At 39.8% G+C, this 19,966-nt stretch overlaps 1 protein-coding gene across 5 annotated transcripts in view; it reads left to right on the forward strand.

Moving 5' to 3' along the window:
• The window catches only part of ADGRG6 (adhesion G protein-coupled receptor G6), a 154,507-nt gene that overhangs the window by 60,921 nt on the left and 73,620 nt on the right, over window positions 1-19,966 (forward strand). For all 5 annotated transcript variants that reach the window (XM_040238588.1, XM_040238585.1, XM_040238587.1 and 2 more), the window contains exons 3-4: window positions 8,651-8,992; window positions 11,406-12,029. In XM_040238588.1, coding sequence (XP_040094522.1) covers window positions 8,651-8,992; window positions 11,406-12,029 — 966 coding nt within the window. The remainder of the gene's footprint in view (window positions 1-8,650; window positions 8,993-11,405; window positions 12,030-19,966) is intronic.

Here is a 19,966-nt window from a genome sequence, read left to right on the forward strand (position 1 = left end):
TGTTGTTCATCATTCTCTGAAAAATTTGTGTCTCTAACTTCATAGAGAGGTAATCTGACTGAGCAACCAAGCCCTTGGTTTGATTCTTTTCAGGTGAGAGGTCCTCCCCTGGGGTTGTGGTGCAAATATGACTAAGAGATGCAGGTGGGGACCTTCCAGGTTTATAGTGGATAAGAATCCACCTGCCAGTGCCAGGGACGCAGGTTTGATCCCTGGTCTGGAAAGATTTCACGTGCCGTGGAGTAACTAAGCCCCCACTCTACAGCCCACAAGCCACAGCTACCAGGCTCACACGGTGCAACTACTGAAGCCTGAATGCCTAGGGCTCGTGTTTTGCAACAAGAGAAGGCACATCAGTGAGAAGCCTACTCACCTCAACAAGAATAGCACCCCCACCTGCCACAACTAGAGAAAACCTGCACAAAGCAATGAAGACCCAGTGCAGCCAAAAATAAAATAATAAAATAAAATTTTAAGAAAGATGCAGGAGGGGCAGATAGATCTTGGAAGCAGGTGCATGTGTGGAGATTGTGAATTGATTTTGTAGTATGTTATTACTTAAAGGTGGAGAAGGCAATGGCACCCCACTCCAGTACTCTTGCCTGGAAGATCCCATGGACGAAGGAGCCTGGTAGGCTGCAGTCCATGGGGTCACAAAGAGGCAGACATGACTGAGCGACTTCACTTTCACTTTTCACTTTCATGCATTATAGAAGGAACTGGCAACCCACTCCAGTGTTCTTGCCTGGAGAATACCAGGGACGGGGGAGCCTGGTGGGCTGCAGTCTATGGGGTGGCACAGAGTCAGACACGACTGAAGTGACTTAGCAGCAGCAGCAGCATTACTTAAAGGAGCACTTTTCAGATTTTTGTGTATTGGAAATCACCAGAAAATCTCGTTAAAATACAGATTTTGTTTAGTAGGTCTAACAAGCTCCCAGCTGCCGCTGTGTGGCTGGTTGAGGTCAGGGCCAGTAGAACAGAGGTATGCTCAGAGAGGGCAGAGAGAAAGGCAGGAGGAGATCAAGGAGACAGTGGGCACTGAGTGGAGGACACAGAATCAGGGAGTGTTCAGAGGCATCAAATGTTGAAGAAGGTGAGTGAGATCACACTGGTATCCTCTTTAGTAAAAATAATCTGCCTGATTTTGAGTATTCTTTCAGCAGTATACAGAAGTCTAGTGAGTGCATAGAGAGCAAGAAGATCCATGGCTAGGTTAATTCAGAGTTAGGGGCTTGCAGTGCTGGAAGGAAGGGGATAAGAGACTTGAATGCATTAACTGGAAGGTAGAGTAGCATTAACTAGAAGGTAGAGTAAGTTATCGGAGAAGGCAATGGCACCCCACTCCAGTACTCTTGCCTGGAAAATCCCATGGGTGGAGGAGCCTGGTAGGCTGTAGTCCATGGGATCTCGAAGAGTCAGACAAGACTGAGCGACTTCACTTTCACTTTCATGCATTGGAGAAGGAAATGGCAACCCACTCCAGTGTTCTTGCCTGGAGAATCCCAGGGACAGGGGAGCCTGGTGGGCTGCCGTCTATGGAATCGCACAGAGTCGGATACGACTGAAGAGACTTAGCAGCAGTAGCAGTAGCAGAGTAAGTTATAAGCAGGCAGCTTTAGACTGTTTCAAATGGTGCATTGGTTTTAGATTGTGTTTTTAACAGCTGGAGAAAGACGCAACGATTGCTTAAGAGAGAATAGTTTCCCGTGAAATGTGTGTGGGTGTGTCTGCAAATGCTTGCACATGTGCTTGGGTTCTTAATCCTCTTACACAGGATATATATGTACATGCTCAGCCGACTCTAGAATGATTTACAGTAGTTCTCTTGTTTGGATCTTCAAAAGTATTCCCTTTTGCAGTTATATAGGGAATGTTCTCATGCCAAGGTGATTATGCAAAAAGGATTCAAAGTTTAAACATTAACAGTATCACAGAAGACAGAAATGTGTCTGAGGGTGTTGTGCCTATGGATCTCTTTGGAGATTCAAAAAATTATTCAAGTTTAATGGTGCTGCCTCACTAAGGAACCTTCATTTCAACTTCTTGTTCATATTCTAGTGCTGCTGCTAAGTCACTTCAGTCATGCCTGACTCTGTGTGACCCCATAGATAGTAGCCCACCAGGCTCCCCCATCCCTGGGATTCTCAAGGCAAGAACACTGGAGTAGGTTGCCATTTCCTTCTCCAATGCATGAAAGTGAAAAGTGAAAGTGAAGTCGCTCAGTCGTGTCCGACTGAGGTCAGACTTAATTGAACTGATTGAAGTAGAGTGGGACCTTTTGAACAATGTTTAAGTTATTGCAGCAGAATAGCAGAATGTCTGCTCAGTTGTGTCCGATTCTTTGAGATCCCATGGACTGTAGCCCGCCAGGCTCCTCCGTCCATGGGATTCCCCAGGCAAGAATACTGGGCTGGGTTGCCATTTTCTTCTCCAGGGATCTTACCAACCCAGGGACTGAACCCGAGTCTCCTGAGTCTCCTGCATTGGCAGGTGGATTCTTTACTGCTGAGCCACTGGGAAGCCCAAGTTAGCCCAAGTTATTGCAGTACTTTCATATTTGTGGTGCTTCTGAAGAATATTTTCAGGTTGAAACATCACAGAGGAAAATCAGACAATTTCCTGGTTAACTCCAGGAAACCAGTGTTTAGGATGAGTTTGGGAGCAAATGGATGTCCTAGCTTGTTCTAGCAAGAGGGTGGAATGACCAATGTAACCGTGGTGAAAGTGTGACTTTCTCCTGCACAGAAATGCTATCTTTGAGCGCAGAGCTTGAAGAGGAGTGGTGAGGAGCCCAGGCATGCTTGCCAAGTCTGTCACATTAACAGAAACGCAGATGTCACAGCCAGACTGCCTTCAGATTCCTTGCCATCCTGAAAAAAATACACATAGAGGCCTAAAATCACTTGAATTTAAATACTTTGATGATGTCATTCAGTTCTGTATATTATCAGTTATTTAACACCTGCCAGCATCCAAAGTATTATTTATATTTTACATTTCAGTGATGTTATATATGGTGCATTCCACTTGATCAGGGGAAATGTTGCGTGGCTACCTTGGTTTGGTAATAATTGAGGCATCAGGCTGACTCTAGAGCTCTCAGCTGCTGCCCTTAGGTTTCATCTGCAGAAACCACCAAAGCTGCTAAATATTTTAAACCTTTTTAAGCAATTCATTTAAGAGATTCGTACAGATAATTCAAACAGTGACTTCAAAGAGATGCAAACTGAGCAGGCAACTGAAGGGAAATTTTCTAGAGATACTTCTTCACCAGCCAAGTTGTCCAACAAATTCACTAGTGCCAGTTTTACACACATTCAGATTAAACAAAACAAAACCCGAGATTTAATTTAGGTGCATTCATTTTGTTCACCATTTAACACAGTATAGGAATATCAATTATTTCATCTACAGATATGTGTTGAAAGCAGCTAAAATTGATCTCTTTTGATTTATCTCTTGGGATCTGATACTCCTGTCTTAGATTTTAAAGAACATAGTATTTGATTTATAGAGAAGTACTTGCAACAAAGGTGGAGTAAGAATCCAAACCTCAGGTGAAAAAAAATGAGATAATGGTTATTAAATCTATATCTAAATATTCTGTATAAACTGAGATAGTCTTTGTCATAACTGGGAGGTTTTCCAATTCAGATTTGAGTTTCTTTGAGGAATAAAGTTTTGTGAAAACAAGCAGAAGTGAATTATTACTCAACATTGCAAGCACAGACAAGAGCAAGGGTGGAATCTGGTTTGTTTGTTTAGATTATCTGAAAACTTTGCTTTTATAAAGTATGGGTGTGAATATGTTATTATATCTGTCTTTGAGAACAACTTGAGCCAGATGTTTTGAGTTGGGTAGCTTTTAAAAGACGTTAACTCTGGTTTTCCCAAGACCTTATTCAATGGCTACTGTAGCCATCTTTTTATGTAGCCTTGCCTTCAAAAGAGAATAATTTCTTCGGGTACTGGCTCTTTGAATAGGAATCAGTTAGCAGTGATATTTTATTGCTCCAAGTGGACAAATCCAAAGCACTACATTTTAGACTCTCTAACATTCTTTACTCAAATATTTCAAAATTAGTTTCTTAAAATATATTAATTTTAGGGTGATAACTGGAGAAGGAAATGCCAACCCACTCGAGTATTCTTGCCTGGGAAATCCCTTGGACAGAGGATCCAGGAGGTTTTCAAGTCCATGGGTTGCAAAAGAGTCGGACACAACTTAATGACTAAACAATAACAAAAACAGGGTGATTACACTATGTTTAAGAAATTACCCATTAAAAAGCATTATCTCTTGAAACAAGACTTGGTCTCATCACTTTGCTGTGTCTTTTGTTTAATCTTGGCAGCGTCTCTGGGAAAACACTGGACTTACATTCAGAAGACCTGGTTTGAACCTTGGTCCTATCAATTAGATATGTAACTTTTGGCAGTTTACATAATCTATAATAGCCTTATTTGTTTCTTCTGTAGATGGAGGAGATGCTAAGTCTCAGGGTTGTTATGATGCCAAGTGAGATAACCTATGTGAAAGCCCTTTGCTGGGATCTATAAACATCAGTATAATGAATGTGATGATATTGTGCCTAGTTTAATTGACATTTCATCCAATTAAGATCATCGCTATTTGGTAGCATTATGTCTAAATGCAATTTAGCTACTGTAGATGAGAATCATGTAGAAGAGTGCTTTACATGCTTTTTACAGTGATGATTATGGAGTCTTCTCTGTCTTTCCTATCACAATGGGTGCCTAAAGGAAAAAGAGTTTCTGTTAAGATGGGGTGCTAAATTTTTTCTTAAATTATTGATGCACAGATTTTGTTATAGTAATGACAATAATGGCCAACACTTAAATAGTGCTATCTGTGTGGCCGGTACAGTTTCTAGGACATTCTAAAACTAATCTATTCAGTCCTCCCTATAACCATGCGTAGTGGGTGCTTTTATTTCTGCCAGTGGTAATCTACTTCTGCTTTATTGACTATGCCAAAGCCTTTGACTGTGTGGACCACAGCAAACTGTGGAAAATTCTTCAAGAGATGAGAATACCAGACCACCTTTCACCTCCTGAGAAATCTGTATTCAGGTCTAGAAGCAACAGTTAGGACTGGACATGGAACAACAGACTGGTTCCAAATTGGGAAAGGAGTACATCAAGGCTGTATATTGTCACCCTGCTTATTTAACTTACATGCAGCACACATCATGAGAAATGCTGGGCTGGATGAAGCACAAGCTGGAATCAAGATTAATGGGAGAAATATCATTAACCTCAGATATGCAGATGACACCGGCCTGGCAGAAAGCGAAGAGGAACTAAAGAGCTTCTTGATGAAAGTGGAAGAAAAGAGTGAGAAAGCTGGTTTAAAACTCAACATTCAAAAGACTAAGATCATGGCATCTGGTTTCATTACCTCATGGCAAATAGATGGGGAAACAATGGAAATAATGAGAGATTTTATTTTCTTGGGTTCCAAAATCACTGCAGATGGTGACTGCAGTCATGAAATTAAAAGACGCTTGCTCCTTGGAAGAAAAGCTATGACCAACCTAGTTCAGTTCAGTTCAGTTCAGTCGCTCAGTCGTGTCTGACTCTTTGCGACCCTGTGAATCACAGCACGCCAGGCCTCCCTGTCCATCACCAGCTCCCAGAGTTCACTCAGACTCGCGTCCATCGAGTCAGTAATGCCATCCAACCATCTCATCCTCGGTCGTCCCCTTCTCCTTCTGTCCCCAATCCCTCCCAGCAACAAAGTCTTTTCCAATGAGTCAACTCTTCGCATGAGGTGGCCAAAGTACTGAAGTTTCAGCTTTAGCATCATTCCTTCCTAGACAGCATATTAAAAAGCAAAGACATTACTTTACCAACAAATGTCCATCTAGTCAAAGCTATGGTTTTTCCAGTGGTCATGTATGGATGGGAGAGTTGAACCATAAAGAAAGCTGAGCGCCGAAGAATTGATGCTTTTGAACTGTGGCATTGGAGAAGACTCTTGAGAGTCCCTTGGACTGCAAGGAGATCAAACTAGTCAATCCTAAAGGAAATCAGTCCTGAATATTCATTAGAAAGACTGATGCTGAAGCTGAAGCTGCAATACTTTGGCCACCTGATGTGAAGAACTGACTCATTGGAAAAGACTCTGATGCTGGGAAAGATTGAAAGCAAGAGAAGGGGACAACAGAGGATGAGACTGTTGGATGGCATCACCGACTCAATGGACATGAGTTTGAGCAAACTGCAGGAGTTGATAAGGGTCAGGGAAGCCTGGCATGCCTCAGTCCATGGAGTCACAGAGTCGGACATGACTGACCGACTAAACTAAAAGTGGTAAAACTGAGATACAGAGAGATTAATTTGTTCAAGGTTACAGGGTCAGTGTGGTGAGTCAGATTGACTTTGTTTTATACCTTTCATTAGCTCTCTGGAAGAATTTGTAAAATTCTTGTAAATCTGTAAAAATACTGTAAAAGAAATCATGAACATTAGTTGGGTAAGGGATGTAGGGGATAGCATCTCATTATGGAAAAATAATGCTGCCTGCATGCATGTTGGGATGACTCAGAGATTATATCTTATTTTCCTTTCTTTTTTTCTTTTGTAATCTCCAGTGGCTTTTGCTGGATACTTTACTGTTAATCTACCAGGATTAGTTCTTGCTTCTGAGCCCAGGGTACAGTCACAGAAAGCTAAACATGTCAGAGAGGTAGGCCCTCATCATCTCAGTCTCATGCCATGAGTGAAATCATTGGAAGAAATAGCCTCAAAACCCCATCCAAAGAGATACCCCAGATATGATGCACTCTTTTTGGGGCCTTAGATTTTGGTTAACAGTTTCATATACTACAGTCATTCTTTAATTTAGTCATGTGACTAATTTGTGTGTGTGTGTGCCCTCAGTCACTCAGTCGTGTTCAACTCTTTTGTAACTCATTTATTTGTTCATAAATTTAACAAATTTTATCAAAGGCCTCCCAGGTGGCAGGGGTGCTGTGAGATCCTGAGGGGTCAGATGATGACTATGACAGTACCAACTCTCTGCTTGTTGAGCCTAGAGAATAGTGGGAGATCCAGACAATAAACAAAATCGTCTCACGCTGGGAATTCACCCAGCTGCTCTTAATCACGCTACAAGGCAAGGAGCAGAGCACTCCAGGGGTGGGTAAGAGAAGGCAATTGGCTAACATTTGATGATCATAGATCTTTTTCCCTGTCTATCCTCAGCTCTGTAAAAGATGTTAGAGATTTGTGGAGGAGGAGCTGGATAGAGGGCAACTTAGAAAGAATGGCTGTGGAGCCGAGTTGGCAAACCCCTGCATAACACAAGGTGGCCCCAGGGACAGGAAAAAAGAAAACTCTAACTTGAGCAATGTAGCATTACACATCTAAATCCTTGAAGATATCACCGCATCATAGAAGAATAAGTAATACTTACACTAACTACCATTTTTAAGAAAAGCTATTGTATATTCATTCTACTCAACCCAGTAAAAAAGGGAAGAACACAGTTAAGTTGAGAGTGAGTTCCATTAACATAGTAGAAGTCTTTTATTGTTTGAAAGTGTATGTGGTCAGTTATTTGACAGTTTATTTATCCAGAATGTTGAATAAATGAGATTGCTGCCTACATTTACATAAATGTTTAAAAGCAACATGAATATTAATTTCAAAAGCATCACTAAATAGAAAGACAGTAGATCTTGGTTTCTGGTTCTAGCTGGTGACCAGGCCCTAGGTAAATAATAATTGAGAAATGAATTGATTGCTTTACTTTTCTTTCTACCTCTTAATTATTATCTGTCATTATACTATTGTTTGTATCTTTGGGTCCAAAACTGTAGTGTAAGAATCATTCAGACAGAGACTTTGTCTTTCCTGCTCATGGTATATACTATTTAGAATAGCACCTGGCATGTAGAAGACATTCAATACATGTTCACTGAGTGGATGAATAAATGACATAATCATAGAGGTATATAATTACCAACTTAAATAAACAAGTGGAAGAAGTGAAAGTATTTTTTAAAACTATAAGTATTTCACACATGCAAGGTGATGCTGTGTATTTGAATTTTAGAGAAAAATGCAATTTGCCAGATGATAACTTGTCAAATTTTTTTGCACTACTAGCTAGCTTTCTCTTTAAACATTTATTTCCTAAGTCTTTCTCTTCCAAGTTTTGTAATATTGCTCTGCATTTATGGTTCTGTAAAATCCCTTCCACCCTAGCTCAGTGGAGATTCCTAATCCTTTAAGATTAAAGCAAGTGAACCTTTGTGAAACCCAGCATTACCTCCTAAGGCTTCATGTACTCCCTGAAATTGCATGCCAGGTGCAGGGGCCCCAGTACAGTTTATTGGAGAGAGTTTCCCTGACTTTTAGATTCTCAGTGTTTATGACCCCCCCTCAAGTTTAAAAAAATCATTGCTCTAAAATTTTGTATTTTTCTTTTACTTTTTGTTTCTCTCTTGGTTTTTCTTTTTTCCCTTGAGATGGTTTCGTTTTCCTTTTAATGTTGATGATTGTATTTTGCTTTTTTAAAATGTTTGCTGCTTGATTGTCCCCAGAGTGTGGTATTCTTGGTTTATTGCACACCTCTGATCCAGCCCTTCTCTCTGTCTCTCTTTTGTCTGGCCAACAGTATGGACATGTGCCAACTGCAGGGTGGTCCTCTCCAACCCTTCCGGGACCTTTACTTCTCCATGCTACCCTAACGACTACCCCAACAGCCAGGCTTGCATGTGGACCCTCCGAGCCCCCACGGGCTATATCATTCAGATAACATTTAATGACTTCGACATTGAAGAAGCTCCCAATTGCATTTATGACTCATTATCCCTTGATAATGGAGAGAGCCAGACGAAGTTTTGTGGAGCAACTGCCAAAGGCCTATCATTTAACTCAAGTGCGAATGAGATGCATGTGTCTTTTTCAAGTGACTTTAGCATCCAGAAGAAAGGTTTCAATGCCAGCTACATCAGAGGTATGTAAACCAAAGGTGGCGCCAAACTTCTGCTTTCATTTAGCATGTTCAACAATAAACAAAAGGCCCAGAGGACAGAGTTATGCTCTTTTATGTGAGTATGAATGATTAGGATTAGAATTTAAAGGCAGGCAGGAATCTATTAGTATTTTCTGAGCATTCTCATTAGCAATATATAGTTACCAGATCCAAAATCTGGTTACAGTAGAGCTGAATTCTTTTCTAGTGTTTGCATGCAGAACATTTAAAGGCTGTTTGAAAGATTCAGTGAATATCCCACAGCTAATCATTGAATCTAATTCTAATATCTCTCCAGCAAACATTCAAAGTATTCTTATTTATAAATTATTTTATTTTAGGCTTTTAAGATGTTGCTCTTTTAAGGAATTATGCTGGAGAACAAATATAAGAAATGAACATATACATTAACATGTAAAATGAGCTTTGTGTAACTGAAGCTATTAAATAGCATAGCCTGAGGAAAGCCCCTTGAAAATGTCTAACTGAAAGAAAGAAATATATTTTTATCAGACATATTTCCTAGCTTCTGGCACAGCAGAACATTGAAACTGAACCATTCTCTCCAGAACCTTTCTGTGCTTAAGGAAAACTCAAGTTTCAAAACTATGACATTTAGTAATAATTTTTTTTCCATCCTGAGTGACTTAAGTAGGCTTTATATATCAAAAAAAGAAACAAAAAAGAAAGGCAGCACTATGGAAATGCCTGACCCTTCTTATTACAATTTGTGTTTTTGGTAGACATCTTTATTTACTGTTTGTGATTGACATTAGATATATATGTGGTTAACTGAAACATACATGCTTTAATTTTTCAAATAATGCTTTAAGGTTATAAAATATTATGGGAAATTTGAAAATTAAAAGAAAATTAGAATTACCCATACGTCTACCACCCAGCCATAACTACTAATAAAATTTTGATGGACATATTTCCTTCCAGCCTTTCTATTTTCACAATGCATATAGAATACAGGGTTTATACTGTATCTTTTTGGGTAGGTAGTCACTAAGTTGTGTCTTTTGTGACTCTATGGACTGTAACCCACCAGGCTCCTCTGTTCATGGGATTTCCCAGGCAAGAATACTGGAGTGGGTTGACATTTCCTTCTCCAGGGGATCTTCTAACCCAGAGATTGAACATGCTTCCCCTGCATTGGGATTCTTTACCACCCACCAGGGAAGCCCAAGTAGACTTGTATGCTGCTTTATATTTAAGAAGTGGACTAAACAATCATGATTCATTAAACTCCATCATGGATTTTTGACCAGAATATTTACATTTAAAAGAATTTTTTTTTTTTTTTACTATAGAGCTATTCTTGGTCTGCCTTAAAATATATTCAAACTAGCATACATATGAAGCCAGTGTAAACAGCTACTTCTCTCTCAAGTCATTACATAATGTTTACCAATATCTATTGTATGAGCCCAGAGTGAAATCCATTGTATTACTTAATAATTTTATGTATGTCACAGAAGAACTAGGCTAATGCATTTTTATTTTAATTTTATTATGCACATAATAATAGTCATCTATATTAGTAATCAGTAATAGCTATATGCAGCTTGGCACAGGTACTGCTCTAGTGCTTTGCAGGTATCACCTTATTAAATTCTCATTAACCACATATATACTTGGTGCCTTTCCCTTCGTTTTATAGACAAGGGGGCTAAGGCAGAATGACTTGGCCAAGGGAGATCCAATGTCTGCTCTTGAACCATTGCTCTGTATTGTCTCAGAAATTAGCTCACATGTCCAGAAGTCAAGGAAATGTATCTTAAAATGCCATTTTTATTTGTTTGGTTTTTTTACTAGACCCCTTCTACTCAATGGAATTCTCTTTGCCTTTGATCCTAAAATAGCCTGATATGGGGAAGACTAGTAAGATATGGGGCGTCCAAAGGGAAAGGGTAGCATAGGAGTGTTTGGGTAGAGTTAAAGGTGATGGTTAGTGAAAAATAGAACGATTAGCTATTATGTTTAAAAATTATTTGAAAAGAAACATAGTTTTGAAAATAATAATGTATGAACTTTCCTGAAACCACTAGTTTCCTTAATTTTTTAAATCTCCTTCAGTTCAGGGATTTAAAAAAAGAAGAAAAAGAAACCATATCACTTTGGAAGCTATAACTGGAAGATTTAGGTGTGAGAGCCAACTGTGACTAGAGTTAAATGGGTGGGGTTTCTTATTGGTATTGGTATTGGTATTGGCATATGGTACTGGGTTGGCGATAGAGGGTGGTGGACAGAGAAAGGGGAGAGAGTGAGGCACACGGTGGGTAAAAGCCAATTAGCAGAGAGGGTGGAGGTTGGAGGTCTCAGACATTTCACATCTCTTTAGTCCATGTCTGAATTAACATGCTTTATCTGTTACTGTGTTTTGTCCTAGTTGCCGTGTCCTTAAGGAATCAAAAAGTCATTTTACCCCAGTCACTTGATTCTTACCAGGTATCTGTTGCAAAAAGTGTCTCTATTCCAGAGCTCAGAGCTTTCACACTCTGCTTTGAAGCAACCAAAATCGGCAAGGAAGACAGCGAATGGACAGCTTTCTCCTACTCAGGTGCATCCTTCCCACAATTGCTCAGTTTCGGAAAGACCAAGAGTGGCTATTTTCTATCATTTTTTGGCTCAAAATGCTTACTAAACAGTGCTTTACCTGTGAAAGATAAGGAGGATATTTTCACAGAAAGCTTCGAGCAGCTCTGCATTGTTTGGAGTAGTTCTTTGGGCTCCGTTGGTGTACATTTCAAAAGAAACTATGGCACAGTTTCATGCAATTCTACGATTAGTAAAGTTATTCCCGGGAATGGGAAACTGTTGCTGGGCTCCAATCAGCATGACATGGACTCTCTCAAAGGGGACATTTATAACTTTCGACTTTGGAATTTTACCATGAGTTCCAGAATCCTCTCCAACCTCAGCTGCAGTGTGAAAGGGAATGTGGTGGACTGGCAAAATGACTTCTGGAATATCCCAACCCTAGCTCTGAAAGCTGAAAGCAACCTCAGCTGTGGTAAGTTTGTGGCATAGTCACTCTTTTTTTCTTTTCCATTGTTCTGTGAATATGTTTGTCAACAAGAAATTATATAGACAGACATCTTTGTATATGATTGCAAACCATACATATTCAACTAAAGCTTTTGGTCTTACCATTTTTAAGTTTTCCTATGCCATAAAATATCACACAGTTTTCCCCAAGCATAAACAACACTTACAATTATTGTGTCTTAGATAGAAATGTTAACCCCAGGACCAAGACAAAAGAAATTAATGTTACAGTTTTTAATCACAAAGCTGGTATAGTGAAAAGCTGATTTTGTCATCCTGGAATGCAGTTTCCATTACATTACTTAAACAGCCATCACCTTAAAGAATGGTATGTATTTAGCCAATATCAGAACAGTCCATTTTATGGAAAATCTTGATAATCAGAAATTATCAATTTTCTTTTAACTTTTCCCCCCACTTACTTGAAAATGAGGATTTGTTGTTTGTTTCACATACTCTTCTCTTTTTGGTTACTCTTTGAGAGACTTTAAATGCATTATTATTGTAAGTAGACAATTGCAAAATATTTAGAGATATAATTCCATGTTATAAAAGTTATATTAAGAAAGACTTCTATGAAGTATTCCCTATGTACATAAGTCAATGGAAGTCCTTGTTTTACACGAGGACTGAGTCACATATAAAAAGTAGAAGTTCATTATCAATTTTCAATGTCACATGACTAAATCTAAAGTGTTGATAACATGTTCTTTAGTCTCAGAGTTAACTCTCAATAAAGGAGGGAAAGACGGGGCCTAATATTCAAAAGTCATCTGTAAGTGATTTTGCAGGGAATTCTGTCACAACTTGAGTCCCAATACTTTCAACAAAATAGGAACCACTATGAAGACCTGTGGAGAAGGCAATGGCAACCCACTCCAGTACTCTCGCCTGGAAAATCCCATGGGCACAGGAGCCTGGTAGGCTACAGTCCATGGGTTTGCAAAGAGTTGGACATGACTGAATGACTTCACTTTCACTTTTCACTTTCATGCATTGGAGAAGGAAATGGCAACCCACTCCAGTGTTCTTGCCTGGAGGATCCCAGGAACGGAGGAGCCTGGTGGGCTGCCGTCTGTGGGGTCGCACAGAGTCGGACACGATTGAAGCGACTTAGCAGCAGCAGCAGCATGAAGACCTGAGGCCCCCTGTCCTATATCCTTGACCTATGTTTGCCCTTGCAGCCTGGGAGACTCCTGTCACCCACCTCCCTGTGTGGGCAACCCATCTCTCAGTGTGGTCCACAGTGCTCCTACAGATGGTGGGAGGCTGTTATGTGATGTCACTTGAAAGGTATTTCCTTGTGGGTTGTTGAAAAGAGGACAAACCACAGCCCTGTTCCAGAAGGAGACTCTGGACCTTTGTAAGAGTTAACGGTGTGAACCAAGATTTTCTCAGTCTGAGACTGGCTACAGAGGACAACCTTCAGGGACTCCTGAGAAGTCTTTCACTCAGCAAGGAAATTGAGAAAATCAAGTGTGTGTGTTTTGTGTGGGGTGGTGAACAGTGAGGAGAGGGCAGTGGTACACTTCCTATAGTCAAGGTGATTATCTTTAGGGCCCTGTTTTCACCGTATCATTGGCCATTATTTAAAAATCACAGACTATTTAACAATTGCATTTCTGTGGGTCAGTATTTGAGAACGACAACCATCAGAAGAAAATTAGAAAAAGAATTTGGCTATGTACATTAATAATTGCTAAATACTTAGATGATGCTTTAATATGTACTGTGCTCTAGGTACTCTTTTAAGCACTTTACACATTGTAACTTATTCCTGCAGCGCAGATCCCATGATGTGAGTTTTATGATTAACCCCATTTTGCAGATGAGTAATTGAGGTACAAAGAGGTTAAGTAACTCCTCCAAGGTCATTTAATTAATAAGTAGCCAAGTCAGAAATTGAAGCCAAAATGTTCAGTTTTAGAACCGTGTTTCCCTAAACTGTTTCTGAGAATAAGCAGAACTAGAAGATGAGATGTACTGCTAGAGTAGGCAAGCCAATTCTTGTCCAGATGAGGGGGACGGAGGCCCAGGAGCCATCTCTGACTACAGAAAGCACTGCTGGCCAGAACACTAGCTTTCTTAGGTATTAGCATGGTATTTGTTTTAAACAAAATTAATAAGGATTCCCCTCCGTTAGTGCTTAATACCTTATAATAAAATATGAAGAATCTAGTATACAAAATTTCTAAACTTCTCCTAGGAAATCCTCTAGGCCAGACATTGGCAAATGAGAAGGACCTATGGTGGGTCACTTGTTTTGTAAATAAAGTTTTATTGGAACATAGGTTTTGTATCACCTGTGGCTGCCTCTGGGCTCCCAGCGTAGAGTAGACTGATTCTGAGAGATGACCTGGCCCACCATCCTAAAGGAAATCTGCCAACCCCTGAAACTAGACCAAAAAATCAAAGGGTCTCATCTTCTGAAGCACACACTTTGAACAATACTAGGAAAGACCCACTAGATCTCTTAAGCCAGAGATAGCAGGCCAGTCACTTAGGGCTCATTTAGCCCATAGGCATGAGTGGTGGCAACATTGATTTGTTTTCATTTATTTACATTTCCATGCAGTGCTTTTAAATAAGGATTGATTTCTAACTTTAAAAAACTAGATTCCACATAAAAATGAATTTTTGGATTCCCTGGTTTAAAAAAAATATGTACCTTAGTAGGTCTGACTGCCTAACCAACACAGCTGGAGCTAAATGGTGACGACCCCCTTTGAAGGGGCTTTCCAAGTCCCCTTGGCCCTTACCACCCCCTGTTTTTTCCCCACACCAGCCCTGTTTAGATTAGCTTCTGGCCCAGGTCTTCCCTGCTGGCTCAGAGGTTAAAGTGTCTGCCTGCAATGCGGGAGACCTGGGTTCGATCCCTGGCTCTGGAAGATCCCTGGAGGAGGAAATGGCAACCTACTCCAGTATTCTTGCCTGGAGAATCCCATGGACAGAGGAGCCTGGTGGGCTATACAGTCCACGGGGTCACAAAGAGTCGGACACGACTGAGCGACTTCACTTCACTTCACTTCTGGCTCAGGGAGGCACTTATGTTTGGGAATCCCAATTTAGGCCACTCCTTTCACTTTAAACAGGATAGGAAATCAAAGCTTAGAAAAAACAAGTGGCTGAGCCAGTTGGTAGGCTAAAATGCACATCTCCTGTCCTTTTGTCCAGGGTTTATATTTGGGAATTGTCATATTTTCTTTAACACAGTCTTTAAGACTCCCTTCCAAGCCTTATGATTACTGGAAGGCATCAGATATATGCTTGTGGAATTTAGCCATCGGTAAGTTTTCAAAATGATTTCAAAGGAGTAACACAAGCTTAAAGTCAGTGTCTGGGTTCCTCTTCTTGACATTCCACAGTGACTCTCAACCCCCGTTCCTTACATTCAGATATCCTGGACTGTGTTTCAGGAGTAATAACGGGGGAGGGAGTTTCCTGCTGCTTAATCATAAGCTTTGGGAGTTGAAGAACCCAAGTCACTTATTAACTGACAGGAAATACCTGTAACAAGAGATTATATCTAAGCTTGTTACTTAAGCAAAACTTGAATAAATGACAACACGTGTGCTCTATTAACATTTTAACCTTTCCTTTTTTCCGGAACACCACGGCTTTGTGTTTATGGTAATGGTAATTTCCCAAAACTAATGATCAGTACAGTAGCCAATGGGAAAATAGAATTTCATGTCCAACATTCCACTGGCTTGACAATATCTGTTAAATATGAACTTTCATACCAGAATCAACTTGTGACAGAAAATGAACTGATTTTTCCAAAGGTCTCTTGCTAAGTAAATTTTAATATGGAAATAAGATGATGGAACTAAACTGACTCCTTTTAAAGCATCCTGCCTTTTGTTTCAGGTATTGACTATCCTAGCAATAAAATCAACATGTTATTAATAAATTTTTAAATAATTTCATAGTTGTACTTTTATTTTCCCCATGCTGTTCTAAGCACAGTTAGGAAATATATCTAAGTAAGAAATTTTCAGCAGGCTTTTAAATTGGAATATAATTGATTTTCAGCAGGTTTTTTTTTAAAACATGGTTAATCTTGTCAGTCCTTTTCAGAAAGAAATGCTTTATTTAGCAACAATTCTTTTTCTTTTTATATCATCATTCTTTTTCTTAAGACAATTTTATTAAACAGTACTGGGTTTATAACCTCGGTGGATAGATGGTTTCCCTAATGGACTCTTTAATTATAGGCTCAACCATTTCCCTGTGTTATGATTCAGGTTTGAAAGTGAAAAGTGAAAGTGAAAGTCACATCCAACTCTTTGCAACCCCATGGACTATACAGTCCATGGAATTCTCCAGGCCAGAATATTGGAGTGGATAGCCTTTCCCTCCTCCAGGGGATCTTCCCAACCCAGGGATCAAACCCAGGTCTCCGGAATTATGGGCGGATTCTTTACCAGCTGAGCCATAAGGGAAGCCCAAGAATACTGGTGTGGGTAGCCTGTCCCTTCTCCAGTGGATCGTCCTGACCTAGGAATCAACCCATGGTCTCCTGCATTGCAGGCAGGATTCTTTACTAACTGAGCTATCAAGGAAGCCCATGATTCAGTTTTAGGTGGCTAATGTCCATCAATTTTCACAAAGAACAGACAGTGCCTTCTATACCAGTTTTATTTATTTTACTGATGACTGGACTTTCCTGAGGAGTGGTACTGTATAACTCAATGAATAGTTTAAGTTCAAACAAATTACATTTATTTAACAAGCATTTATTAATCACTTCCATTTATTAACCACTGTGAATGTAGAGATAAGATATAATTCATAAGTATCCAACTTTGATGTTTTTCTTTTCTAGACATTTTTGGATTTGGACTGACTTTTGTTTTTCTCACTGAAATTTTACACTTAATTACCAAGATTTCATCAGCTCTTGGATTCCTATCCTTTCATTTTCGATTGTTACACTTCTGTCCCTCAGAGCCATAAAACTCTGATTTCACTATTGGCTCCTTCCCTTCATTCCTAACAAATTATTGAGTGTAGCATTTTTAGATGACTGAATTTTTTTTTAAATAACAAAAATGAAGTCACTTATTTTTACGAAGGACTTTATCCTTTGAAGATGCCCAAACTCTTCATGAGCATAAACAACATCCAAAAATAATTTTAAATACATTTATGAAAAATTTGAATTCAATTTAGTAATGATTACAAAGAGGGAATTGAAAGGAATTAATATTTGTCTTACTAGTGCAACTCACATGAGAGTTTTAGCTTTGTCAACTATTGTTTAGATTGTCATTAAGTAGGGTGTGAGATGAAGTGATGGAACCAGATGCCATCATCTTAGTTTTCTGAATGCTGAGCTTTAAGCTAACTTTTTCACTCTCCTCTTTCACTTTCATCAAGAAGCTTTTTAGTTCCTCTTCACTTTCTGCCATAACGGTGGTGTCATCTGCATATCTCAGGTTATTGATATTTCTCCCATTAATCTTGATTCCAGCTTGTGCTTCTTCCAGCCCAGCATTTCTCATGATGTACTCTGCATATAAGTTAAATAAGCAGAGTGACAATATACAGCCTTGACGTACTCCTTTTCCTATTTGGAACCAGTCTGTTGTTCCATGTCCAGGTCGAACTGTTGCTTCCTGACCTACATATAGGTTTCTCAAGAGGCAGGTCAGATGGTCTGGTATGCCCATCTCTTTCAGAATTTTCCACAGTTTATTGTGAAAACGAAGATCATGGCATCCAGTCCCATCACTTCATGGGAAATAGATGAGGAAACAGTAGAAACAGTGTCAGACTTTATTTGGGGGGGCTCCAAAATCACTGCAGATGGTGACTGCAGCCATGAAATTAAAAGACACTTACTCCTTGGAAGAAAAGTTATGACCAACCTAGATAGCATATTCAAAAGCAGAGACATTACTTTGCCAACTAAGGTCCGTCTAGTCAAGGCTATGGTTTTTCCTGTGGTCATGTATGGATGTGAGAGTTGGACTGTGAAGAAGGCTGAGCACCGAAGAACTGATGCTTTTGAACTGTGGTGTTGGAAAAGACTCTTGAGAGTCCCTTGGACTGCAAGGAGATCCAACCAGTCCATTCTGAAGGAGATCAGCCCTGGGATTTCTTTGGAAGGAATGATGCTAAAGCTGAAACTCCAGTACTTTGGCCACCTCATGAGAAGAGTTGACTTTGGCCATCTCATGCGAAAAGTTGACTCATTGGAAAAGACTCTGATGCTGGGAGGGATTGGGGCAGGAGGAGAAGGGGACGACCGAGGATGAGATGGCTGGATGGCATCACTGACTCGATGGACGTGAGTCTGAGTGAACTCCGGGAGTTGGTGATGGACAGGGAGACCTGGCATGCTGCAATTCATGGGGTCGCAAAGAGTCAGACACAACTGAGCGACTGAACTGAACTGATTGTGATCCACACAGTAAAAGGCTTTGGCATAGTCAATAAAGCAGAAATAGATGTTTTTCTGGAACTCTCTTGCTTTTTCGGTGATCCAGCAGATGTTGGCAATTTGATCTCTGGTTCCTCTGCCTTTTCTAAAACCAGCTTGAACATCTGGAAGTTCATCAAATAGATGGGGAAACAGTGGAAACAGTGTCAGACTATTTTTTTGGGCTCCAAAATCACTGCAGATGGTGATTACACCCATGAAATTAAAAGACACTTACTCTTTGGAAGGAAAGTTATGACCAACCTAGATAGCATATTAAAAAGCAGAGACATTACTTTGCCAACAAAGGTCCATCTAGTCAAGGCTATGGTTTTTCCAGTGGTCATGTAAGGATGTGAGAGTTGGACTGTGAAGAAAGCTGAGCACCAAAGAATTGATACTTTTAAACTGCGGTGCTAGAGAAGACTCTTGAGAGTCCCTTGGACTGCAAGGAGATCCAATCAGTCCATCCTAAAGGAGATCAGTCCTGGGTGTTCATTGGAAGGACTGATGCTGAAGCTGAAACTCCAATACTTTGGCCACGTCATGCGAAGAGTTGACTCATTGGAAAAGACTCTGATTATGGGAGGGATTGGGGGCAGGAGGAGAAGGGGATGACAGAGGATGAGATGACTGGATGGCATCACTGACTCGATGCACATGAGTTTGGGTGAACTCCGAGAGTTGGTGATGGACAGGGAGGCCTGGCATGCTGGGATTCATGGTTTGCAAAGCGTCGGACGCGACTGAGCAACTGAACTGAACTGATGGTGTGAGATGAGTGGTTAGCTATGTCAGTCTTTTTTTACTACAACTTGTACAAATATTGACTCCTCTCTGTAGTATGACTTTGGAAGAACAAAATACAAAGAAGAAAGATTAACAGCTTTATAGCTTTTCATCAACTGCCCTTTTTTCAGAGACTACATTTTTAAAGGAAATTTGACTTTAATTTTTGCGGGTAATATAAGTAAATACCTTTAAATCCCTTTGTAGTATCCGCAAATACCAGAGGCTATACATAGGTCATATTCTGAAAGCAATTTCTTAATGATAAATATATCCAGGAGAAAGAATTGTCTCTTCTTCCTTAACAATCTTCTGGTTTGTAAATCTATCCACCTAGAAAAATTGATTGGAAGAATGACTTTTTTATGTAGATATGCCAGAAACTGAACTGACTGCAAACGAAAAGTTTGTGCACATTTTTAATATTTTATGTTATTTGTTCATTTGGTGTATCATTTATCAATATTCCAGACCTTTCTAATTAAATCTGTCACTTGTATTCAAACCATTTGCACTGAAACAAACTTCAAATGTAATTTCTGTTGCTATACTGAGTCTTCATAAAATAGTGTTTATAAAGTATTTATAAAGCATTGTCAATTTGCTGAACTAAAAGTACCCAGGAAGGAACAACTGATAATACTGAGAAGCAAATGTTACAATTTTCCATGACAAGTATGTCACAG

The sequence above is a fragment of the Oryx dammah genome, unplaced genomic scaffold, assembly GCF_014754425.2.
Source record: "Oryx dammah isolate SB20612 unplaced genomic scaffold, SCBI_Odam_1.1 HiC_scaffold_4, whole genome shotgun sequence".
Taxonomy (NCBI): Eukaryota; Metazoa; Chordata; class Mammalia; order Artiodactyla; family Bovidae; genus Oryx; species Oryx dammah.